This window comes from Colletotrichum destructivum, chromosome 2 (genome assembly GCF_034447905.1).
Source record: "Colletotrichum destructivum chromosome 2, complete sequence".
In the NCBI taxonomy this organism is placed as follows: Eukaryota; Fungi; Ascomycota; class Sordariomycetes; order Glomerellales; family Glomerellaceae; genus Colletotrichum; species Colletotrichum destructivum.
Genome location: NC_085897.1, coordinates 4,650,212 through 4,670,125, shown reverse-complemented (window position 1 = coordinate 4,670,125; position 19,914 = coordinate 4,650,212). Strand labels below are relative to the sequence as shown.

At 56.4% G+C, this 19,914-nt stretch overlaps 4 protein-coding genes across 4 annotated transcripts; 1 reads left to right on the top strand and 3 right to left on the bottom strand.

Annotated features, from left to right (window-relative positions):
- Nucleotides 1-1,118: 1,118 nt before the first annotated feature.
- On the bottom strand, nt 1,119-1,896 carry CDEST_03615 (uncharacterized protein; the record flags this gene model as incomplete). The annotated part of the gene is made up of 2 exons (XM_062919774.1): nt 1,119-1,401; nt 1,862-1,896. The coding sequence occupies 2 exons, from the start codon at nt 1,894-1,896 to the stop codon at nt 1,119-1,121; spliced, it is 318 nt and encodes a 105-aa protein (XP_062775825.1).
- A 7,138-nt stretch (nt 1,897-9,034) lies between these two features.
- Nucleotides 9,035-11,817, bottom strand: CDEST_03614 (Putative tyrosine-specific protein phosphatase). The gene has a single exon (XM_062919773.1). It carries the CDS (start codon nt 11,058-11,060, stop codon nt 9,471-9,473), a length of 1,590 nt encoding a protein of 529 aa, XP_062775824.1. The 5' UTR covers nt 11,061-11,817; the 3' UTR covers nt 9,035-9,470.
- Nucleotides 11,818-14,118: 2,301 nt separating this feature from the next.
- CDEST_03613 (Putative regulator of chromosome condensation 1/beta-lactamase-inhibitor protein II) lies at nt 14,119-15,957 on the bottom strand (the record flags this gene model as incomplete). Its single annotated transcript, XM_062919772.1, has 1 exon — nt 14,119-15,957. The coding sequence occupies one exon, from the start codon at nt 15,955-15,957 to the stop codon at nt 14,119-14,121; it is 1,839 nt and encodes a 612-aa protein (XP_062775823.1).
- Nucleotides 15,958-16,364: 407 nt separating this feature from the next.
- On the top strand, nt 16,365-19,184 carry CDEST_03612 (Putative oligomeric Golgi complex, subunit 3 protein). The gene is made up of 5 exons (XM_062919771.1): nt 16,365-16,590; nt 16,667-16,968; nt 17,018-17,357; nt 17,409-18,347; nt 18,397-19,184. Exons 1-5 carry the CDS (start codon nt 16,480-16,482, stop codon nt 18,988-18,990), a joined length of 2,286 nt encoding a protein of 761 aa, XP_062775822.1. The 5' UTR covers nt 16,365-16,479; the 3' UTR covers nt 18,991-19,184.
- The last annotated feature ends 730 nt before the right edge of the window (nt 19,185-19,914 follow it).

The following is a 19,914-nucleotide window of genomic DNA, read 5'->3' as shown; positions in this document are numbered from 1 at the left end:
GGCGCAGTCCCATTCTTATGGGAAGTCTGAAGGGGGTCTGGGTGGTGGTGGAGGACTGGTGGTGGTGAATGGGTTTGGGCGTGGGAATGAGGGAGGACAAGAGATGGAAGGGGGTGCTAATTAGGAGACGGAGTATGTATTGCGGGATTGGTATTGGAACATGGGAGTAGATAGGACGGGATGAGAAGTTGGGCAAGGCGAGGCCGGGTGCAACAGGCAGGCCCCCGGTCGTGGGGGATGCTTTCCTGATTGCCGGTGTCTCGTGTCTAGCTTGTCTGGGTATGTTTGGGAGGACGGGGAAGACGGAGAGAATGGGGATGCGCACTGATATGTGGGAAGCGGTGAGGCGGTGAACGAGCGGCTCTCGCCAATAACACGACGGGGGACGGGCAGGTTTGACGGCCGGGGACCGCAAGATACTGCAATCGAGATTGGTTGCTGGTCCAGGGAAACTTGAGTTTGGGGCATAAGGGATGACGAGGTGGTACAAATACTGTCTGGGCAAGAGAAGAGAAGGGTAGGTAGATGGGGAGATTAGGAGAAAAGCAAACTCACTATTGATGTCATGACGATTCTATCCCCCTTTCCCCAAGCCGTATCCGGATCTTGTTTGTTTTCGCCAAAAAAGAGATAAGCGCAATGCGCAACGAAGCAAATGGCCCAAGACTGATGAGGGTGGGGGGAGAGAAAAGAAAGACTCGGCGCGAGGTAATCAACAGGGGTTCTGAGTAGTGAGTGAGTGCGTGAGTGAAGGAGCGAAACGCCTCGTTTCGAACGGCAACTCGGCCACTCGGGATGACGGGAAAAGCAGTCGATTTGTGAGAGAAGACAAGGGGTCCGAAGCTGGGCGAGTTGGAGCGGGAGGAAAAGAAGGAAAACAGATTATTAAAATGGTGTTTGGGGAAACGAGGTGTACGGATGTGATGGTAATAATAAGTTGTGTGTGTGTGTGTGTGGTTATGGCTGTGGGTGTGCGTGTGCGTGTGGGAGGGGAAGTGAGTAAGTAAAAAGAGTAACAGGGAGGGTGAGAGAGAGTGACAGTGAGAGAGCGAGGTGGGCGTGTGTGAATGGAATAAGTGGGTGGGTGGTGCGGATGCAGCAACAACGATCCAATTTGGTCAAGGAGGGGTGGATGAACGGGCGAGGGAGCCAAGGTCAAGGATGAGGTCGAGGTCGAGGTCAAGGAAGACCAAGGACGACCCCAAGTTGGCAAACGGAAAGAGAACGAGGACGAGGCCGACGTGCAGAGAAATTGCAGCCGCGAACGCTAACAATACATCAGCAGCGACAATGGGAGGGGATCCTGGAAAGCGCAGGTTCGTGTCGTATGAGGAGCGTGAGAAGTCCCGGCCGGATGCGATGCAGGGCGATTCGATGCTTGATGGACTTCGCAACGTCCGGCTTTAGGATGGGATGGGATAGGATGGCCGGTCTAGTCTGGTCTGGTTGGCTGTCGAGGATGCTGGCCAACTGCATGTGGTAAGTAGCAACGACGGTACCGGCGGCCGGACTGACGGGAGTTGGTGAATGATACACGAACGGCTGCTGCTGCTGCTGCTGCTACGCTAACCCCCAGTAGCATGTAGGTTGTCAATCCGAGTGACAATAATACCCTCCGAGGCTGTCAGGTTGGACATGAGGACTAGCAATACAGAGTTTCTCTTCGCCGTGTGACGGCGGGTCAAATGGGAACTGACACGGGCACTCGTAATGTGTCGATTATGAGTGGCTGAAAGCTAGATACGATAGATGAAGAGAGAGAGAGAGAGAGAGAGAGAGGGGGGGGGGGGGGGGGGGGGGGGGGAAACCAAGAGGGGAAAAAGGTTAGAGAAAACGGAATCCCATGCAAGAAAAAGGGAACCTCAATGGGTCCTGAGGCGACGGTCCGGTGACCATTGCCCATTACGAGCACCCAGTGGGAGGATACCCCGGCGGGCGAGAACTAGACCTAGGATCGAGGTCATCGTCACGGACAAAACAGCGGGAGAAAGGCATCCAATATCGGTCCTGACACCCTGGGTATTATTGCTGCGTGTTGATCAACGCTGTCCGCAGGTATCGTCGAGGCTTCAGCTGCCTGAGAACTAAGTAGGTATCCAAGTATGCGCCCAGTGCCTTGAAAGTTAGGACTCGGTACCCGAACTCCCTTGTGTCTGCCGGCGACTCGGGACGGGCTGCACTTGGAAGGCGGGACTTTTTTTGGGCACGCCGCACGCACATCTGGCGATTGGGCACATGCGATGCGCACTGGGGGGTTGGTTGGTAGGGGAGGGTAGGTGGAACGGGACCTCGAAGAACTTAGAAATGGCAGTGAGAAGAAGCAGCAGCGAATGAGGGGAACCCGGGCCTTGGGAGACGACGACGACGACGACGACCTGGAACGACCTGGACGTGATGGGGCCGGGCTGTTGACTCGCTCTAGAACTCGGAAACCCCACAGAGGCGGAAAGGCCAACGTTCCATTGTCGTCCTCGGCTCCTCTCAGCCCCCTTGTGAGTCGTCGTTGTCGTACTTGTCTTGCCGTCGCGTGCCGGTGGGGGGCGGTTGAAGCCATGCCGGGAGAGGACGGGGAGACCGGGACATTTGGATGGAGACGATTGGATTCTTTGTAGGTAAACAGTTGCTCTGTAGCAGCGGTACGCGCTAGCTAGGTCGGAGTCTCGCAGAGACCATAGGAATACCGCAGGCGAGACGAGAGGCGGCGGGGACTCTGAAGGTTCTAGTGGTTGATTCGTATTGGACATGGTTTGACGGTACGTTAGCTGCTGGAGAATGAGCTAATGTAGATGCGCCTTTCTGGTGCAACAGTCCCGCACATGGCCAATGTCTTTTCTTCCCTCCTTTTTCTCCTCTCTTTCCCGTGAATCGCCAGAAATACCCATACTTGCGGCATTATACGGCGTTAGGATGGGGCAGAGGACAGGGCAAATCGTTCCGGAAGCAGTTCGAGACAGATTGCCTTGCCGGTGACGATCGAAAACAGCTCCGAAAGGGAGGCAACAAGTAGCATTTGTGCACTGCTGAAGTCACCCAGCAAAGCAACGCCAGACTATTCGTAAACAATCAGACTGCGCTTCTCCGTCGTGCTATCCGTACCCGATGATTAATTGCCGAGAACTTTGGGCTTCTTTCAGTTCCCAAAGCCCTGACCTATTCCGAGCCCAAGGACCGACCACCCCCGACAGGCCCTGTTCAGCTTTCTTCTTTCTTTCCGTGGTCTGTTGCCCGGTCCAAAGCTTCCTTGTCGATGACACGATGGTAGTGTACGAACATCACCTACGTAGGAGGCCAAACCCCGACGCAACCGCAGGCAAATCGGTAATAGTTACTGGCTTACTGAGTGGGCCGGCGGCCGGCCCCTGTCGGATGCACCTGGTTAATTGCGTGCAAGCACCGACCCAGTTGGACCACCAGTGGCAGGGCCTGTGGGCTTTTGCCAGGATGTGACGAGGTGCCATGGAAGAAGGCCCAGACGAGGGGTGTGGACTGCCCACATCTTCCAGAAGCATTCCAGCGGGTGGGCCTTTGGGAGACCGAGACCAGGAACGGGTGCACGGCCGTCTGGGAGATGCAGGACGGTGGCACCATGGCACCGTGGCACACGGGCAGGGCAGCTGGGCGGTTTTCTGGCTTGGGCTCTGCCGCCCTGGTTCGCCCCATTGAAATTTTGGATTGCTCGCAGAGGCGGTCTCGATGCAGGGTCACGGGTAGAGTTCGGCCACCGTAGGTATACCATGCGCTGTGGAAGGTGGGCGAGATACCCCGTCGTGACCTCGATGGAAACAAAAGGCTTGGCAGAACGTGAGCGGCATGCGAGGTATTAGTTAGAGTACCTTGCACCGCGGTCATCGGCCGATGAGGCAAAACCAAAGAGTGACGAAGGGGGAGAGAGGGAGAGAGGGGGCAGAAAACGGTCCATGTTTTGGGCTGTTTCCTTTTGGGGGTTTCTCTCGCATTATGGTGTTCTTCTCCCCCTAATGGGTTTGTGACCTAGGCGAACGAGCATTCGGAATAACGACCTACCTACTTACCTATCCTATACAGGTACCTAATTAGGTATCTGTAAAGGTATCCTTATAGTACCTGGGACAAGACTATCAAGCGAGAAGAGGAGAGAGAGCATCCTATCCACGTCCTAGCGTCGCCCGCGCGCTTCCGAATCTCGTTCTGTCTAAAACCGCAAGCAAGTAGGTTGTTGGTATCGCTCCTTCCCTCTCGAGAGTTGAGTTCGTGCACCAGTCTGGGGGGGTCGGTTTTGCACGAGTGAGAGTTGGGAAGGAGGGGATGAGGCGATGCGGGGCTCCCCGTGTTCCTTCCTCCACTACGGATGTGCCCCAGTCTTGCCTTCAGTCGCACTCATCTTTCGTCGGTCGACAGTCGTCGGGGATTGGCAGGTGTTCATACACATCAGCCTCCGTGTTGCTGCCTTAGCCCTAGGGTCACTTGGTGGTTTCCGTTTCTTGAGTCTTGACAGACGGCCTAGCCCTTCCGAGTTTCCACCAGCGTGCGTGTCTTTGTAGCTCGCTACCGTCAATTGTCAACTTGCCACTACTGTTCCTTCTCGACTTTCACTTGCCCCTCGTCATCTTGTGGAAAGAAAAATGAAAGAGAAACCCCGGCAGGGTATGCTAAGCACTTGAGGAGAGATGGACCTCACCTCCTGTTCTTCTAACCGCACCGGGCAAGGCTCCTCGACAGCAGCAGGCTAGCACCACCACCTGGTCTCCCAGCGCGACTTTCGGAAACATTACCGGCGGCACTAAGGACTAGCGCCCCTCTTCCTTGACTCGTTCGGTCACAAAAGGACATGAGATCTTACGTATCAAAACACCAGACGAAAGGCCGACGACTCACGAGAGTACCAACAGCCGCCTCCAACAAGTGCCTAGCATTCAGAAACCACCTCCGGAGGGAATTCCAACGGGGGCTCTGTCTTCTGCAAACTCAATCCATCCGTCTCAACCCGTTGCGTCGTCGCTGCCCACCGCCCGCCCTCGGACCAGGCATGGCCGTGTTACCCCGGTTTCAATTCCAATTCATCCCCATTCCACTTTGTTCATGGCGACGAAGATCCGTAGACATGTGATACGTCGCTTGACCGGCTGACTCTTCTCGTCGCTGGGCAAAAGCCCTGCAAGCCCAGACTCGACGAATCACTCGTGGAAACCAAAATATCATTGTCATGTCGCTCTTGCCTCGAGAGACGACGACGTGTCGCTGCACGCACTGCATGGCAGGCCTTGTAACACCTTGCTACTCTTCCGGCGGTGTAGGCTTACCCGGCAACAACAGCACCGCTTCCGTGGAGAGCGTGTGTGGAATGAAACCAACAACTCCAACATCGATTCGGCCGCACTTCGTCGAGAACATCCAATACATCCGAGAGGCCTACTGGGATTTATCCGCGCGTCACAAATGAACGCCCGGACGCTACCTACACACTTGCCTCGCCTTGCCCACCTAGATATCTGGCTAGGAACTGTCAATTTCAAGGAACTGACTTTCCCCGGATCGCTTGGGGTTCGGTGCGGGACAAGTCACAGCAGAATGGCTTATCTCGTCTTCATGCTTTCGGTCGTCCGTAAATCAATCAGAAATCTTCCAGCAACAGCGTTGTCGACTTGACCTCGACGTCTATCAGAACTCATGCGCCCTCGTTTCCCCCGCCTCACCGCCAGACGCTACCGCGACTCAACATCGCCATTCCAAGACACCTCCCAACCTGCACCGCAGACTGTGGCCTCTGTTCCAAGGGCCGTCGCATGGAGCCTCGTCCTCCTCTTGTCCCAACACAGCCTCGCTTCTGCTCTCAACTGCCGCCCGTTGGGCCACCTCATCCCATCCACACATTATCGATTGTGCATCCACACACACCTGCACCGTCATGCCCAGTACAAAAGTTGCGCCGACCTTGGAAGAAGCGCTCATTGTCTTGGGAAGGGGCCGTCGACCCCGCCGCCATGAGGGCTTAATCACAGACCATGCCTGATGCCTTGGACGCTTGACCAGACTAAGCTCAAGCTTCATGATCCGGCGCCCGCGGGAAACGTCGTCTGCGACCCCCGGGCTGAGGAGGCCAAACAAAAGCCGAGCTACTGTTGGATAAGCATTGAACAAGTGCGACGACAAACTTGGGAGGTTTCGTTTTCCAAGTCGCAGTCGGGGATTGCAATATGCGCCGCTTCCTCGGATGGAAGCGCTCGTGCCGCCCTCGACTCGCTCTCGGTCTCCAAGTCAAAGATATCCTCATTCTCATCCTCCAACCCTGCAGCTCTCGATGAGTCGATGCGCCTTTGCCATGTGTCAGGCCCGCGCTCGGTAAGCAAGCCGGCCGCTTGTCGCCAGCGAAGGACGAATGATGACGCACAGACCATATCCACTGCCATGCTACTCACTTGATGGTGCATGCACTTCAACGTCAACCTTGCACATGACGGTAGCACCCACTACCACATTACCTGCACACTACAGCATCAGCTCTGCAGCAAGAACTTAAGCATCTTGTCCAAACCTTGAAGTATGGTTTCCAGAATGCTCGCGCGCATTTTACCAGCCGAATCACCGCGACCAACAGAAAAAGAGCGACCGGTTGCACTCTCCGCCTTCGCGCTTCCATGCCGGCTGCTTTGCTGAATCCGGTATTATCGAGGCGTCCTTCATTTGCTGGTTTGTCTCGTCGTCTCCGTTAACCACCCACCCCTGCTGCTGTTGCTGCGCTGAGTTGCGCTGCAACTCGCATCGAGTGAACCCGACATGCTCCGTGCTTTTCCTGCCGTGTAACGACGGCACATAATGTCACTGCAGGAGGCCCGCATCTCACATGGCCTGCTCGAGGCTGCCGGCTGTGCCGACTTCTGTCAAGACGCAGCCTTTGTTGCGAATGTCTGTATAGCGGCCCGCATTCCACCGGTGCCAGGCTTATCCGCCGGACGAACGAACTGTATATCATACATGCGTATCCGTATCGATCAAGTCAATTTCCCGTAGCTTAGTGGAGACCCGGGGCATCAAACTCGGCCAGGTCTGCTCTATCTACGGACTTAGTTTACGAGCACACTCTACCACGCCTCTTACGCCACGACAGCAACACCAAGGAACACGACACTAACGACCCCGGAGTACCAAGACCGACAGGCTCTCAATTAGCCGCGCCGGTCCGAACGAAACCCATCACACATACACACATCACACTAGGTAGGACCCCCCTCCCTTTCATCTCATCTTTTCCTCTTCCGTTCGTGAAACCTGCCCCAGGACGTTGGAGATGCCTGTGTCTCTCCATCAGTCGTCTCGATAGCTGGGCCTTGGGCAGCCAAATTTCCACCGGAACCCACGATAGGAAAGTGAGCCGACGGCTTCGGTTGACAGACCTCGGTGTAATTTTGCCGAAGATGCCCGTCCCTTCACTTCCATTCCGGCCGATCAGACGTTGATCCAAGAGGGGCATCATCGCCCAAAATTGTAGAAACCGGGGTCGTGATCCCAACGGACAAGCTCCGTTCGTGGGTTTTGAATTGTCCGCTTTGCACTTTCTTTACGGTCCATCGGAAGAGTAGTCGGTGTCTTGCCAATCAATGTTTTTAGGGGATCGCCCGCGATAGCTGTCTCTGGCGATCGATCATTCCGGGGATATGTCTTCAAAGACGTTGAAGACATCCCCCGGCCAAAAACATGGGCAACTTGTCGGCCAGTTGGATGCGCACGAAAAAGTCAGCCCGCCTTGTCACTGAAACATGATTAACGGAAAGCGCACCTCACCCTGCCGGTCTATGATAATTTCAGTTGGTTTCTCGGGCATCACATACATGCCCAGCAGCCAATAGGCCTTGAATGGTTGCAACTTACAAAACGACAATCCCGGACGCCCTCCCACACAATCTGCACCCCGGCTGACCACCCCGGCTCCAAGTTCCACACCGAGAACTCGAGTCCACGGAACCGGTCAGCATTAACCGGGATGGATGATGCGCCATGTGATGATGCTGCCTGCGTGCCACCTAGGGGCGCACCACACTCTTGCCCACGCCGCCGAGGTCGGCAACGGCGTACGCACCGCCAACGATCGAAATCCGGTACAGAGGATCTTAGTACCTTGGGACGTTGAAGAATCGTAGAGACTTCTGACTCAGGGGGCGGCTCCTCCTTTCTGCCGGCCAAGGGTGCACAGCCAAAGTCAGACCGAGTTCTCTCGACCTCTATAACGCTGCTTCGTCATGGCCATAGTCGAGGAGGTATTCCATCTACCAGCAGCTCATCCAGGACGAGACCTCGCACATGATCAGCAGGCCTCGCAGGAAGCTTCATTGGAGAAAAGGACCCCTGAGTCAACCAGACGGGATGGGCTGGTATGTCGGGCCGAGTCGTTCTGTCCCAAGGTGTCGCTCGTCGCATCCTCTTCGCCCCAAGCAGACTGGATTTTTGACACAACGTTGGCCCTTTGCCCTACTCGAAACGGTAGCACCGCCAGCCACGAACCAGTCTGAGATACTGTTGCAAGCCCATTTTTTTTTAAAAAAAAAACCCCCATAACGCAAAGTCTTGAAAAAGTCGGAGGCCGCAGGCTTCTGGCGACAACTGCCCGACTGAATGCTGCGCCGCTCAACGTCTCTATTGCGCGAGTACGGCTTTTCCTTGCTTCCTCCTCTCAAGAGCAAATTCCTAAATTTGTAGAATCGTGCATGGGTGTGAAGACCCTGGTCGAGAAGGTAGCTCCCCCCCCCCCAGGCGAGGGCGGCGTGAGCATCGAAAGATGGCCTGTCATAGTGTGTCCTCGAGGCATTTGGAGACGACTTGCTTCCTATCTCCTTCCGTCACAAACTATCTTGGGCTAATTATACTACCGAACACGTAACGGAATACACAAGCCCGTCTCAGACTACAGGCTCTGCCAGGTCAGATCAGGTCGCCTCCCAACCCGAAGAGCTGCACCGCGTAGCTGTGCTAGTTTGATGCTTCCTGTGTCGGGCCCATCTTCCCGTCCTCTGGAACGGCGTTATCGCCCGATAGCATCAAGCATGAAGGCATGTGTATGACCGAAAATGCCCTCTCACGAGGGTATGTATCAACTCCCACTATTCCGTTCTCGACGGAGGCTTAACCAGACTCTATTCCTACAGCATCTCACCATTCAAAGACTGAGCTTTCTTGCTCTTTTGTGAGCCTCCTCGGGGCATCCTCAACCCGTTCATGCTATTCGCGTGACAACCCGCCCGCGCCCAATATAGAGCGTGTAGCTCCCAGCCCAACTCGTGGGGCGTATGCTCAGATTTCGTCTGTTGGCTCTCTCTCCCCAAGAAACAAGATATAAAAAAAATAAAACGCCTGGGTATGCTGCCTACTTTGGTACACATGAGGTAAAAGTTACAAATGCTATACTGCCACAGTATATCTCGATTAATCGCAGATTGCTGCGTCCATCACCCAACGAAATGTCTTTGCAATGTCAGGGGTGACTCGACGTGCCTCGCCAGTCATGTCGGCAGCTCTTCGACCTCGAGCCTCTTAGCCGCAGGCTCGTTGTCGCCGTCGCTGTCCTCGACGTCATACTTTTCTTGCCACAGCTTGCGCAGCACCTGATATAGGAACAGGTACTGCGACTCGGCCTGGACCATGCTGCGGCGCTGTTCGCGCAGGGCGTCGACGGTTGCGAAGATGAGATCGTCGCCCTCGCCCGCGCCGTCGTAGTCGTCGAGCGCACCGTCATCCAGCTCGCGCATTAGGTGCTCCAGCGTGATAAAGGTCCCCGTGCGCCCGACGCCCGCGCTGCAGTGGATGATGCGCGGGTTCTCGGGCGCCGTGTTGTACTCGCGCGACAGGCGCATGAGTGTGAAGAAGCTCGCGAGGTCGTCGACAGCTGGGACGCCGAAGTCGGGCCACTTGGTGTAGAGGAGATGCCAGATTATGCGGTCCTCCTCTTCTTCACCAACGCGAAACAGAAGCTTGCGGACTTCGATGGCACCGTCCTCCAAAGTGGTGAGCGAGTCGAAGCTCAGCGTGGCGCCCCAGCCGTCGCTCCAGCCATCCAGCTCATTTATCGCCCAGGGGCCTTGTGTATCGTCCATGGGCAGGTAAGGGAAGCATTTGACCTGGTTGTTCTCGAAAAAGCTCGTGAGCTGGACGATAACGACAGGAGACGTAAGCTGCTCGGCGACCATGCGCCAAACAAAGTCGAGCGAGTTCTCTGTCGGGCCCTGCATGGCGATGTACCGCAAGGGAGGGAGCTCCTTGTTCGAGGGTGATGAGAGGGATATCGTCGAGGCGTTGACGTAGTCAAGCTCCTCGGCGGGCACGCGCAGCTTGATGCGGTTGTGGTTCCAGGGTTTGATGTTAAAGTAGCGATCCTGCAAGCCTCTGCGCATGTCCGTCTGTTTGTAGGAACCCCATTTCGCGGTCTCATCGGCGTCGGAGGCCAGGCCGGCGGCCAAGCGTTCGCGTTCCAGCCAGACGAGGTCCTGAAACTTGTTCTCTAGATCTGGGGGCAAACCAGCAGTTAGCTCCCGCCTTGCGCCTCCACGTCTGCGAGGCGGCCGAGATCTCGTACCTGGTACCGAGAGGTTGAGGAAAGCCGGGATCCTCGGCTTTGGCCAAGGGCTTTCGTGGCTGTTTTTCCCGGACTCCGACGCGACAGAGCCGTCCTTGCTGCCGATCTTGCTACCGCTGGCGCTGGCGCCGGCGCTACCACTCCCGTTCCCGTTCTCACTCCCAGCCTTGTCTTTCTGTTTTGACGATGCCGGGGAGGAGGCAATGCCGTCGTGGGAGACAATAGCTGGCGAGGGCGGCGAATGCGGCAGGGAGGCGGCGGGTGGAGAGCGGCCGCGCTTAGCAGAGCCGCGCAGGTGAAGACCGCGAAAGGCCGACTTGCGTAAGCCGGGCTTCGTCGGGGTTGGCGACCTGCCGCCGGTGACGGTAACGGTGTTGGTGTTGTTGTTGGTGTTGGTGGAGGGATAGATCTGCTGGGGCGGCTGCTCGTCAAAGCCGTTTCGGGAGGGAGGGGCCTTAACGTCTGTCGTGGAAATTGTTGGGATCTTTGGTTTCCTGCGGAATTTGGGGAGATGGTCCATGTTGTGGGTTGCAGCGAAAGAAGCTGCTGTCACACGAAACGTGACGACGGAGTGCCGTGCGGAGGGGAGAGCGGACGACGCGAGATGCAACGGGCGGCGAGGGAGGATAAAGGTTAGCAACGGCGAGGTTGGCGACGGCAAGATGGCGGAGAGCGACGGGTAGCGTCAAAGTCGGTTATGTAGATAAGTAGGCAGGCAGGCTGGAATGTCGTCAGAGTTTTGGGGAGTGGATGGTGGGAAAGACGGCAGGGCAGGTCGCAGGAAGCTCCTTTCTTTTTTTGGATGTGGTGTGGCCCAGCGGAACGGGGAGCTGCAGGCGGCGAATGAGCCGAACTGCGTAAATTGTAATGCGGGTTTTCGGGGTAAAGAATGTCGGGCTTATGACGGGGATTTTGTCCTTGATTCGTTGGTCGAGCTGGGCATCCAAAGGAAGGGGGGACGAAGGATGCAGGGAGGAAGGGTGCGTCGGCTTGGTTTAATTATATACCAAGAGAAGGAAAAGGATGGGAGTAAATCCGCGTCGTGGTGTGAAGAGCAGCAGCGGCGGCGCAAAGAGGCAATGGAGGGCACCGTCCAGGTGGCTGAAGCCAAATAAGTTGGATGGGCAGAACGGAACGAAACGTAGAGACGTGAAGCAGTGGGTGTTCCTGGCGATCTACTGTAAAGTGGTCGCATGGATGGACCTCGAGGGGGTGCAGGTGGGACACTCAGTTCGTGCGTCACGAGTCGGGGTCCTGGCAGTGTCACTTGGGGGGCACGTGCCAAAGGCTGCCGCCCATCAGAAGGGTGAGTGAGGTGTTCCAGGGCTTAATATCTTCAGAAAGAAGAAAGAAGAGAGGGGGGGGGGAGGGGAAAAGGGCAGAACCAGAAGGCAGTGAGGGTGGCGGGGTGGATGAGAGGAGGAAATTGCCACGACTACAACACGGTAGAGATTTTGATTACAACGAGAGTAAGAGAGAAAAGGCGGGTATCGAGGACTTTACGCTACCGACCTTGGGTGTGAATGACCCCGGGACATGATGCCTTTCCTCCCCCACAGCGGAACGTGACTACGGAGGCCAAGGAAAAAGAAACGTCGAGAGCAGAAGGGAAGTATGCCACCACGCCGGACATGGGTACGCTAGAAGAGTGTCAAGACGAGGCTGCCGGCTGTGAGCTGTCGTGGCAAAGGGGGGTTGTGGTAGCATGGGTATGGCATGGCATGGTAAACCGTAGGAGGCGATGAATGGTCGAAAATTCCTTGGACAAGGTCCAATGGCCACCTCTGGGTGTCTTGCCGATGCGTCCAGGGACTGGCAGGGGGGCAGGGTTGATATCTGTATGCACCTCAGGCTGAGTGGGATGGGTCGCCTGGTTGCCGCAATCTCGGGCCAACGTGGGGCAATGCCCTGTTAGCCTCCGCCCTGCCGCCGCCGCGTCCCGAGGAGCTGGGAGACAGTGGCACTGACTCCTGAGGCGGCTGCTGCAGTGGCTTTGCTGCAGAACTTTCTGAGCGAGCAGCCAGCCGGCGTTTGAAATGGAAAAGGGGGCCAACGCTGGAACGGCAAGCGTCCCAAAACCAGGTGGTTTTTATTTATTTATATTTATAAAGGGGGGCTTGCGTTGGAGGAGAGCCAGAGGTCTATCGGTCTATGGGCGACATGTTCGTCCAGGTTATTATTTATTTTCTTGTTCTTTGAGCTGTGAGCGCCGGGCCATTTGTCACAGAATCCCCGTTGCCGACGGGTCAGTCATCACGCCAATGAGACACGCAACCAACTTCCTTTGCTTGTGCTTGAGCTACTACTGACTGATCGGCTGATGTAACAGCATACACGGTCAAATGATGCTCGTCATGTTCATAGTTCAACCCATACCGTCTACAGATTCGATCGGCGCATATGAACTGACTTACTTTGGGCAAAGTTGCAGGCTGATAGGTAAGCACTAGTTGGAGTCAACTACAACTACCCACTACAATTGCCAAAAATGCAACCTGCTGCCTCCCATCTCGTTTGTTGAACGCGCAGCAAGACATGAGACTTGGATGTCAACCTGCCGATGCGCCTGGTTTACTGGTACAACCAACCACTTCCTCCTGTCCGCCCGCCCTCCCGTTCTCCCGTCCTGCCGTCCTGCCGTCCTGCCGTGTCTGCCATCCACTCCTTCGTATTGTCTACCGACCACCCCCTTTGGTCATCCACCAGTCCGGCGGTATACGTGACCAGATAAAAACCCCGTCTGCGATCATAAGAGGGGGGGGAGTAGCACAAAAGACGCGCGGAGCAGAACTAGGCTGTCTGTCTCGCGTCCCTTGGCATTTCCCCTAACTCGTGGTTCCCTGGCCCTTCCACAAGAAGCACGACCCGAGGTCTGACTCCTGGTCGGTCTACTTGACTCCCAACACGCCGGCCGGTACTTGGCTGCTGGTTCCCTAACCGACTTCGCGGTTCCCAATGACAAGCTTCTAGAACAACTCTGTCGACGGACCGACCACTGCCACTGACACTGCTAAGCTTGGCCGCCAAGCCCGCGTTCCCTTGCCCCCTCCTCATTTTCCCCTTCCTCTTTCTCTCGGCAAGTTCTGTGCCGTCTGTCCGTCCAGTGCCGCCAACCCTCTCCGCTTGAACCACTGCCAAGCGCTGGCCCGACTTCAATGATTCACGTCGTGCGCCAGACTCTGGAACCTTCCCCTACCCGTCCTGCGGGCGAATATCGTACAATTAGAGTTGAATTCTTCTTGCCAAGGCTTCGACAGCGTTGCCGCGCGGAAAACACGGAGGATTATATGAGCCTGCTTAACAACATCTCCGACGCGTCGCCGACGTCCTTCGCGGCCTCTCGTCATCTCAACCTGTTCCCGAAAAAGCCGGACAGCTTTCCCTTCCCTGCGTCGCTCTCCCTCCCTCGGGTTTGTAAAATTACAGGGTTATATCCTTACAATATCCAACATCCTCCCGCATACCTACCTAATAGTACAGTACAGTATTGATGCCCCTCCCCCTAGCATCCCTAGTCTAGCAGAGCTCGACACTCTCCCTCTTGAAACATACAAAGTCGCCGACCTTATCGTCCACGACTAAACCGCCGAGTAAGCCGCCGTCACGAACCGTCCGCACTCCACCTTCTGTTCCAGAGTGACCTTCCTGCCCTTGCCGTCCTTGCCCAGCCGGACCGTCTGCCGGGGCGTGAGCTGGAACCGGTGCACCTCGCCCGCCCGGCCCAAGAGCGCGTCGCCAGCGCCCCCGTCCAACGTGCCGATGTAGCTCGGCGTGTTCAGGTTGTTGCGCTTGCCCGTGCCAAGCTGGTAATGTTCGTTGCCGCCCCAGAAGAGCACGTCAGCGCCCCAATTAGTGTCGTGATCCGAGGTGCTCGTCGTGGCCCCCGTTCGCGTGACGTTGTCCATGGTCGCCGACGCGTGCGTGCTCCCCACCGAGACGTGGGACAACCGTATCGGCGCCATGCAGTTGTTCTTCTCGTCGAACTCGAAGAGCGACGACAGCGCCTTGACCTTGACCGGCCCAGCCGTCACGTGCGTCCACTTGCCCGTGCCGAGGGCGCCGTAGACGCCTTGGCCGCACGCCCAGAGATCTGCCGTGACCTTGGGCATGCGGCGCGCCGGCGCGAGGTCCCCACCAGCGTCCTCGCTGTTAGCCTCCGTCGCGTCCACGGTGAAAAAGGTGTTATTTCCCCCAGCGGCGATGGTCGTGATCTTAGGAATGAGGCCGGTGTTGGCATAGAGCTTAGCGGTGGGCAGGAGAGCCGGCGCGTCAACCTTTTGGTACATCAGCTCCGCTGGCAGCCCGAGCTGGCCGTATGTGTTATCGCCAAAGGTGAAGAGCTTGCCGTCCTTAGTCAGAGCAGCCGAGTGGAAGTCGCCGGCGGCAATCTTGGCGACGTTAAAGCCCGACAGACCGGTGATCTCATGGGGCTGGTCGTACGGCCCGGCCGGACGCGAGGTCCAGCTGAGGCCCGGGACGCCCATCTGGCCCTTGGAAGGGAACTCGACCGTGCTGGCGGCGGCGGAGAAGACGCGCCCCTTGGAGGTCAGCAGCAGGCTGTGCTGCAGGCCACTGCTGATGTCGGTGACCTTCTCGCCCCAGCCTAGGTTCTTGGGCGTCAGGTCTCTGAACCTGACCGACTCTGGTCCAACCGAGCTCCAAAAGGGGATCCAGGACGACGAGGACTGTTGCGGCTGTTGCAGCGACTTTGAGCCTGACACCAAGCCGCTCTGTGACGCCGGGACCGAGTACACCGATCCGTTGGACGAGAGTGCGATGATGCGGTCGTTGGAGATGGTAATCTTGGAAATATCCTTGCCCTTGAGCGTCTCGACAGGCGACGGGTCCGTGTTTGAGAAACCCAGGCCCCATTGCACAAGGTTGCCCTTCTCCGTGACGGCCGCACCAAAATCTTGGCATAACTTGATGTCCCTCAACAGCTGGCCATCGAAATACTTGATCCGTCTCGGAAGCTTGACGACAGTCTCCTTGGAGTTGGGATCGATCACCTTGCCCACATTGGAACCCCAAGCGTAGACCCCAGGGTTTTCCCAGCTCTGTTTGACCTGAAGATGCTGAGAGCTGATAAGATCACGGTTCTCCTCTTTTGACAGTGCAGCCTTCCTTTCCTTCTCGAACTCGATTTCGGCCTTTTGGTACTTTGGCTTGTGCAGCTCAGCATCCTTGTCTGCTTCGGGGCTGAAGTATTGCTTCAGGGGCCCGTTGAAGTGATCGTCGGCGTAGTACAGACTACCCGCGGCTCCTGCAGTGAGAAGCAAAGCAGTTGCCTTGCCCAGGCCCGACTTCTCACCGGGACGGCGGGGGCCAGAGCTGGCATGGCGGCGGGCCACGGCGGCGCATCTCTGAGCTGTAAGAGACGCGCCGGCGTTGCGTGTAGCTGTCCTGCAAGCCTTCATCGTTGAGTAGCTCACGTTAAGGGGGTTATGGGACAGATGGTTGTAAAGTTTTGGGGCGTTTAATGAACCATTAATGAAAACAAACCACTTGAGAGAGGCGGCTAATGGTGAGGTGCAACCGGGAGGTTCGCTGACAGGTCGTGAGGTCATCCACGAAAACTAAAAACTTCGATTCGCTGAGCACCAAATCAAGAGTGTAGCAGGGACCCCTGTCATCACTAGGGTCCGTGCGCCCCGCAGCGGGTGAGCATCCGGGCTCCAATTTTCACTTCCGCAGTGTCGGACAGCCGGCCGCAGTTGGGGAGTGGGGGCTAATGATTTTCCGCCCATTTCACGCTACAGGTCCCAAGGTAGGTACCTAGGTGGGCGAGCGTTGTAGCTGAGCTGGCTTGAGCTGTCTGGCACGGTCCGGGCGGGCATTTTGGTGGGAACATCGACCGGCGCCAGACCGGACAGCACAAGACCTCTTTTGCGCCAGAGCATCCCGTCCACACCCCCGAACAGCTTTCGAGGCAGTCCACCATGTACGACGACTCCTGGTACAGCTTCGTGCCAGACGTGGCCAAGAAAGCCACATCGGCCGCCCCGGGTCCTGGCCACCGCCGCAAGGAGTCGCTGTTGCAGCAATCTAACGTGAGCTCCGAATACCCTCCCTCGTACCGGTCTTGCCTCTCTATGGACAGCTCGCTAACCAGTGCTATCTCGTCAGGGCATTCCACAAGCTTCCAGTGCTCCAGAAACTCTCGACGAAATCTTAGAGGGGGTTGAAGATCGCAACACCCCTCCCGAAGCAACTGTGCTCCGCCGCGCAAAGTCATACTCTGACTTTTACCACGTTGTTCGAGCTCAATTGGCCAAGGATGAGCAGAGAAAGAAGCGCAGACGGAGGAAGGACAAGATATGGGATGCCTTGGATATTGCGGCCGACACCACCGACTCCAAGACAGACCACCGCCCAGTTCTGAGCCTGTATGAGGATGAATTGCGTGAGGCTAGCCAGCAGGAGTATTTGTGAGTTGGCGCTGCTTGCTGCGAAGAGGCGGCTCTAATCTCAACCCAGACTTTACAACGACCAGCTCACCCTCACCGAACGACACCTCGATACACTCATCGACGACACAAACGCAGCGCTGAAGCTCCTGACGACGCTGTCCGAGTCATTCCAATCCGTCGAGGCACAGACGAGCTCGTTCCAGTCTCAGTGCGAGGACCTTTTGTCGGAACAGCGTAGGCTCGAGAAGCTGGCAGATGAAGTCGGCACCGATCTCCACTTCTACGCCTACCTCGACAACGTCTCCAGGAGACTCAATGCCCCTGGTGCTGGACGGTTGGTTGACGACGACTCTTTTGGCGAGATTCTGAGGAACCTAGACTCCTGCATTGGCTTCATGTCAAAACACGTACGCTGTCCTCTTACAAGGTCTTGAAGTGAGACTGACAATGGCAACCAGACAAACTACCGCGATGCCGAGTCGTACCTGGCTCGCTATGAAGCATTGTTGACCAAGGCGCTCCACCTGCTCGAAGTGGGCTTCACCAACCGGTTGGAAAGCATATCGTCCGAGATCTCTAGCCTGATTGCGGGAACCAAGTCAGAGGCTACTCGACACGCGGTCGCATATGGACGTTTCGAGGAGATGATACTCGACTCGTACTCTTTAATCCCTAATGTCCACAAGGTCGGGAGCAGTGTGTACGATCAATATGGCCTTCCGATCGCCAGTGTTGCCAAGGATATCTATTCCAACACCACTAGCAACCTCTTCAGCTCTTATCTGGGTTTCCGGGACCGCGACCTTAAGCCCATTGTGCAGCATGATCAGGACGAGTTCAAGAAGGAGATCAAAGACCTATCCGTCGAGACAGCCTCGAGGAATTACATCAAACAGAGCTTTGAGCGCGCTTTCAATGAGGCCAATTTGTTCTCCAAGATCTTTGGCCTGGACCTGCAGTGGAGTTCTGACCCAGAATCGGCCTACGGGGTCCTCAAATCCAACCAGAGGTCTCTTGTCAACCCGGCAAACCTCGTGCAGATAGCCGCCAACCTACAGTCAGCGTTACAAACGGCAGACCTGGACACTATTTGCAGCGTTGTGGGATGGCTGACCAACGAGTATCTGGTCCTCGACTACGACGAAGAAGAATCACCTTTCGCGCGCCAGTGTCGAGAGCTCAGCGCCAGGCTGCTGACCGAACATCTCTGGGTCTTTACAGACAGCGCATTCGAAGGGGAGATCACTAAGACGATCGCGAAGGCTGTGGTGAAGGATGAAACCCTGACCATCGGGCCTGTCATCAATGGCGTCTCTTCCTCGAACGCCTTCCCGCCTGTCAAACAAGCACTTAAACTCCTGGCCATGTACGACCAGGCCATGCCCAAGGAACGAAGCGTAAGTTGTACTGGCCTCGTAAGCATTCTCCAAAGCTGATATCCAGTAGCAAAAAAATAGCCAAGTCGTCTTCAAGATCGTTCGTGAAACCATTCAGATACTCCAACGCGCCGAAGCCCGTATCAAGTCCATCAGAGCGGGAACAGACGCCGACTTATTTATGGTAAAAAATCTTCTCATCATCAAGAATGAGCTCGTATCTCTCGAGATCGGCGACATCCGAGGCGACGCAGCGGCAATGCAGCACTTCGGCCACATTTGGGACAACCTGAGCCCCCAGAGCTGGGTGGGCTTCGTCAGCAACATCATCGGCGGCTCCCTCTGGTCGCGTGCCGCGCCGCAGCAAGCATCCGTCACGGCCAAGACACTTACGGTCGAAGACATGAGCGAGCAGCTGGATGAGCTGCTGAGGCAGTCTATCGTCGCCTTTACCCAGCGATGGGGCGCCTTGACGAACGATGCCCGCGCTAGGAAGCCGGGCGTGAAGCCGATCGGCAAGGTTGAGAAGGAGCTGGACGAGGTGCTTCAGAGAGCTTTCAGTAATCAGCCCGAGGTCATTGCGAAGCTGAAGGAAGCTATCCAGATTAACGCGCAGGCGCAGGAGGCGGCGCAAGAGGAAAAGAAGGGAATCAGACGGTACTAGCAGCTGGACATTGGTGGATTTAATCTAGGAATGGTCTACGTGCCAGAAAGTTGTGCGTCGTATGCTCGTCATGTTATAGACGCGAACGTGCTCTTGGGCGATTGGCTGTTTATGTCGAGGTGGGAGAATGGCGACTTCACGGCAAGTACTAGACAGCAACGCGGGTAGTCCTCTTCTCAACAGGACTTTTACACAGGCCGCAGTGCTTTACTTTATGAGAAAAGTGTTTGCCATTTACAACGACGAGAGACCACATTCTCCATTATTCCCCTCCATGCCCGTCAAATACTACATTCTGACACCGTCGGTCCGGTCACTGAGCATAGTCACGAGCAAGGTCAACCAAAGGATGGGGGCGGTTTACAGACTTAGCTCGCCAGTTTTTGTAGGACATGGGATAATGTCACAGGCCGAGAGCCAAGCCCGCCCAGACTATGACTTTCTTGATGAGAGCCGCTCAGCTAAATGAGAAACCGGATACCTGCACGGGAGCTAAAAACGCCATGCCTGTTGAGAACAGGAAGGTGGTGAGCGAGGGTTCAGTAGCCGCGAGGGTTGTACATGCGGAAGGGAAGAAGCGGAGGAGCGGGCCGGGGACACACGGTCGGGTTATTCGCATTACAAACACCTTCAAGATAGAGTTTTCCGAGTAGAAAGCTGGCCCTTACATACATCCCACCCAGCAAACGTTACTATCCTCGGACCCGTGCCTCGCCGTAAGGCCCAAGACCGCCTACCACTCTTCCGACGCCCACGACGTCGACATGCGCCACGGGCTCAAGTTTAACCTCTGCGCGCACCATGTTCGACGTGTCCGGTCTCGTCTTCGAGGCAGCAGACCCCCACTCCGCCGAGGAATCTCGCTCGCTTCGAGGGCTGGCAGGACACAACCCGACGAGGGGGTCCACTACGCCAGCTGGGCTT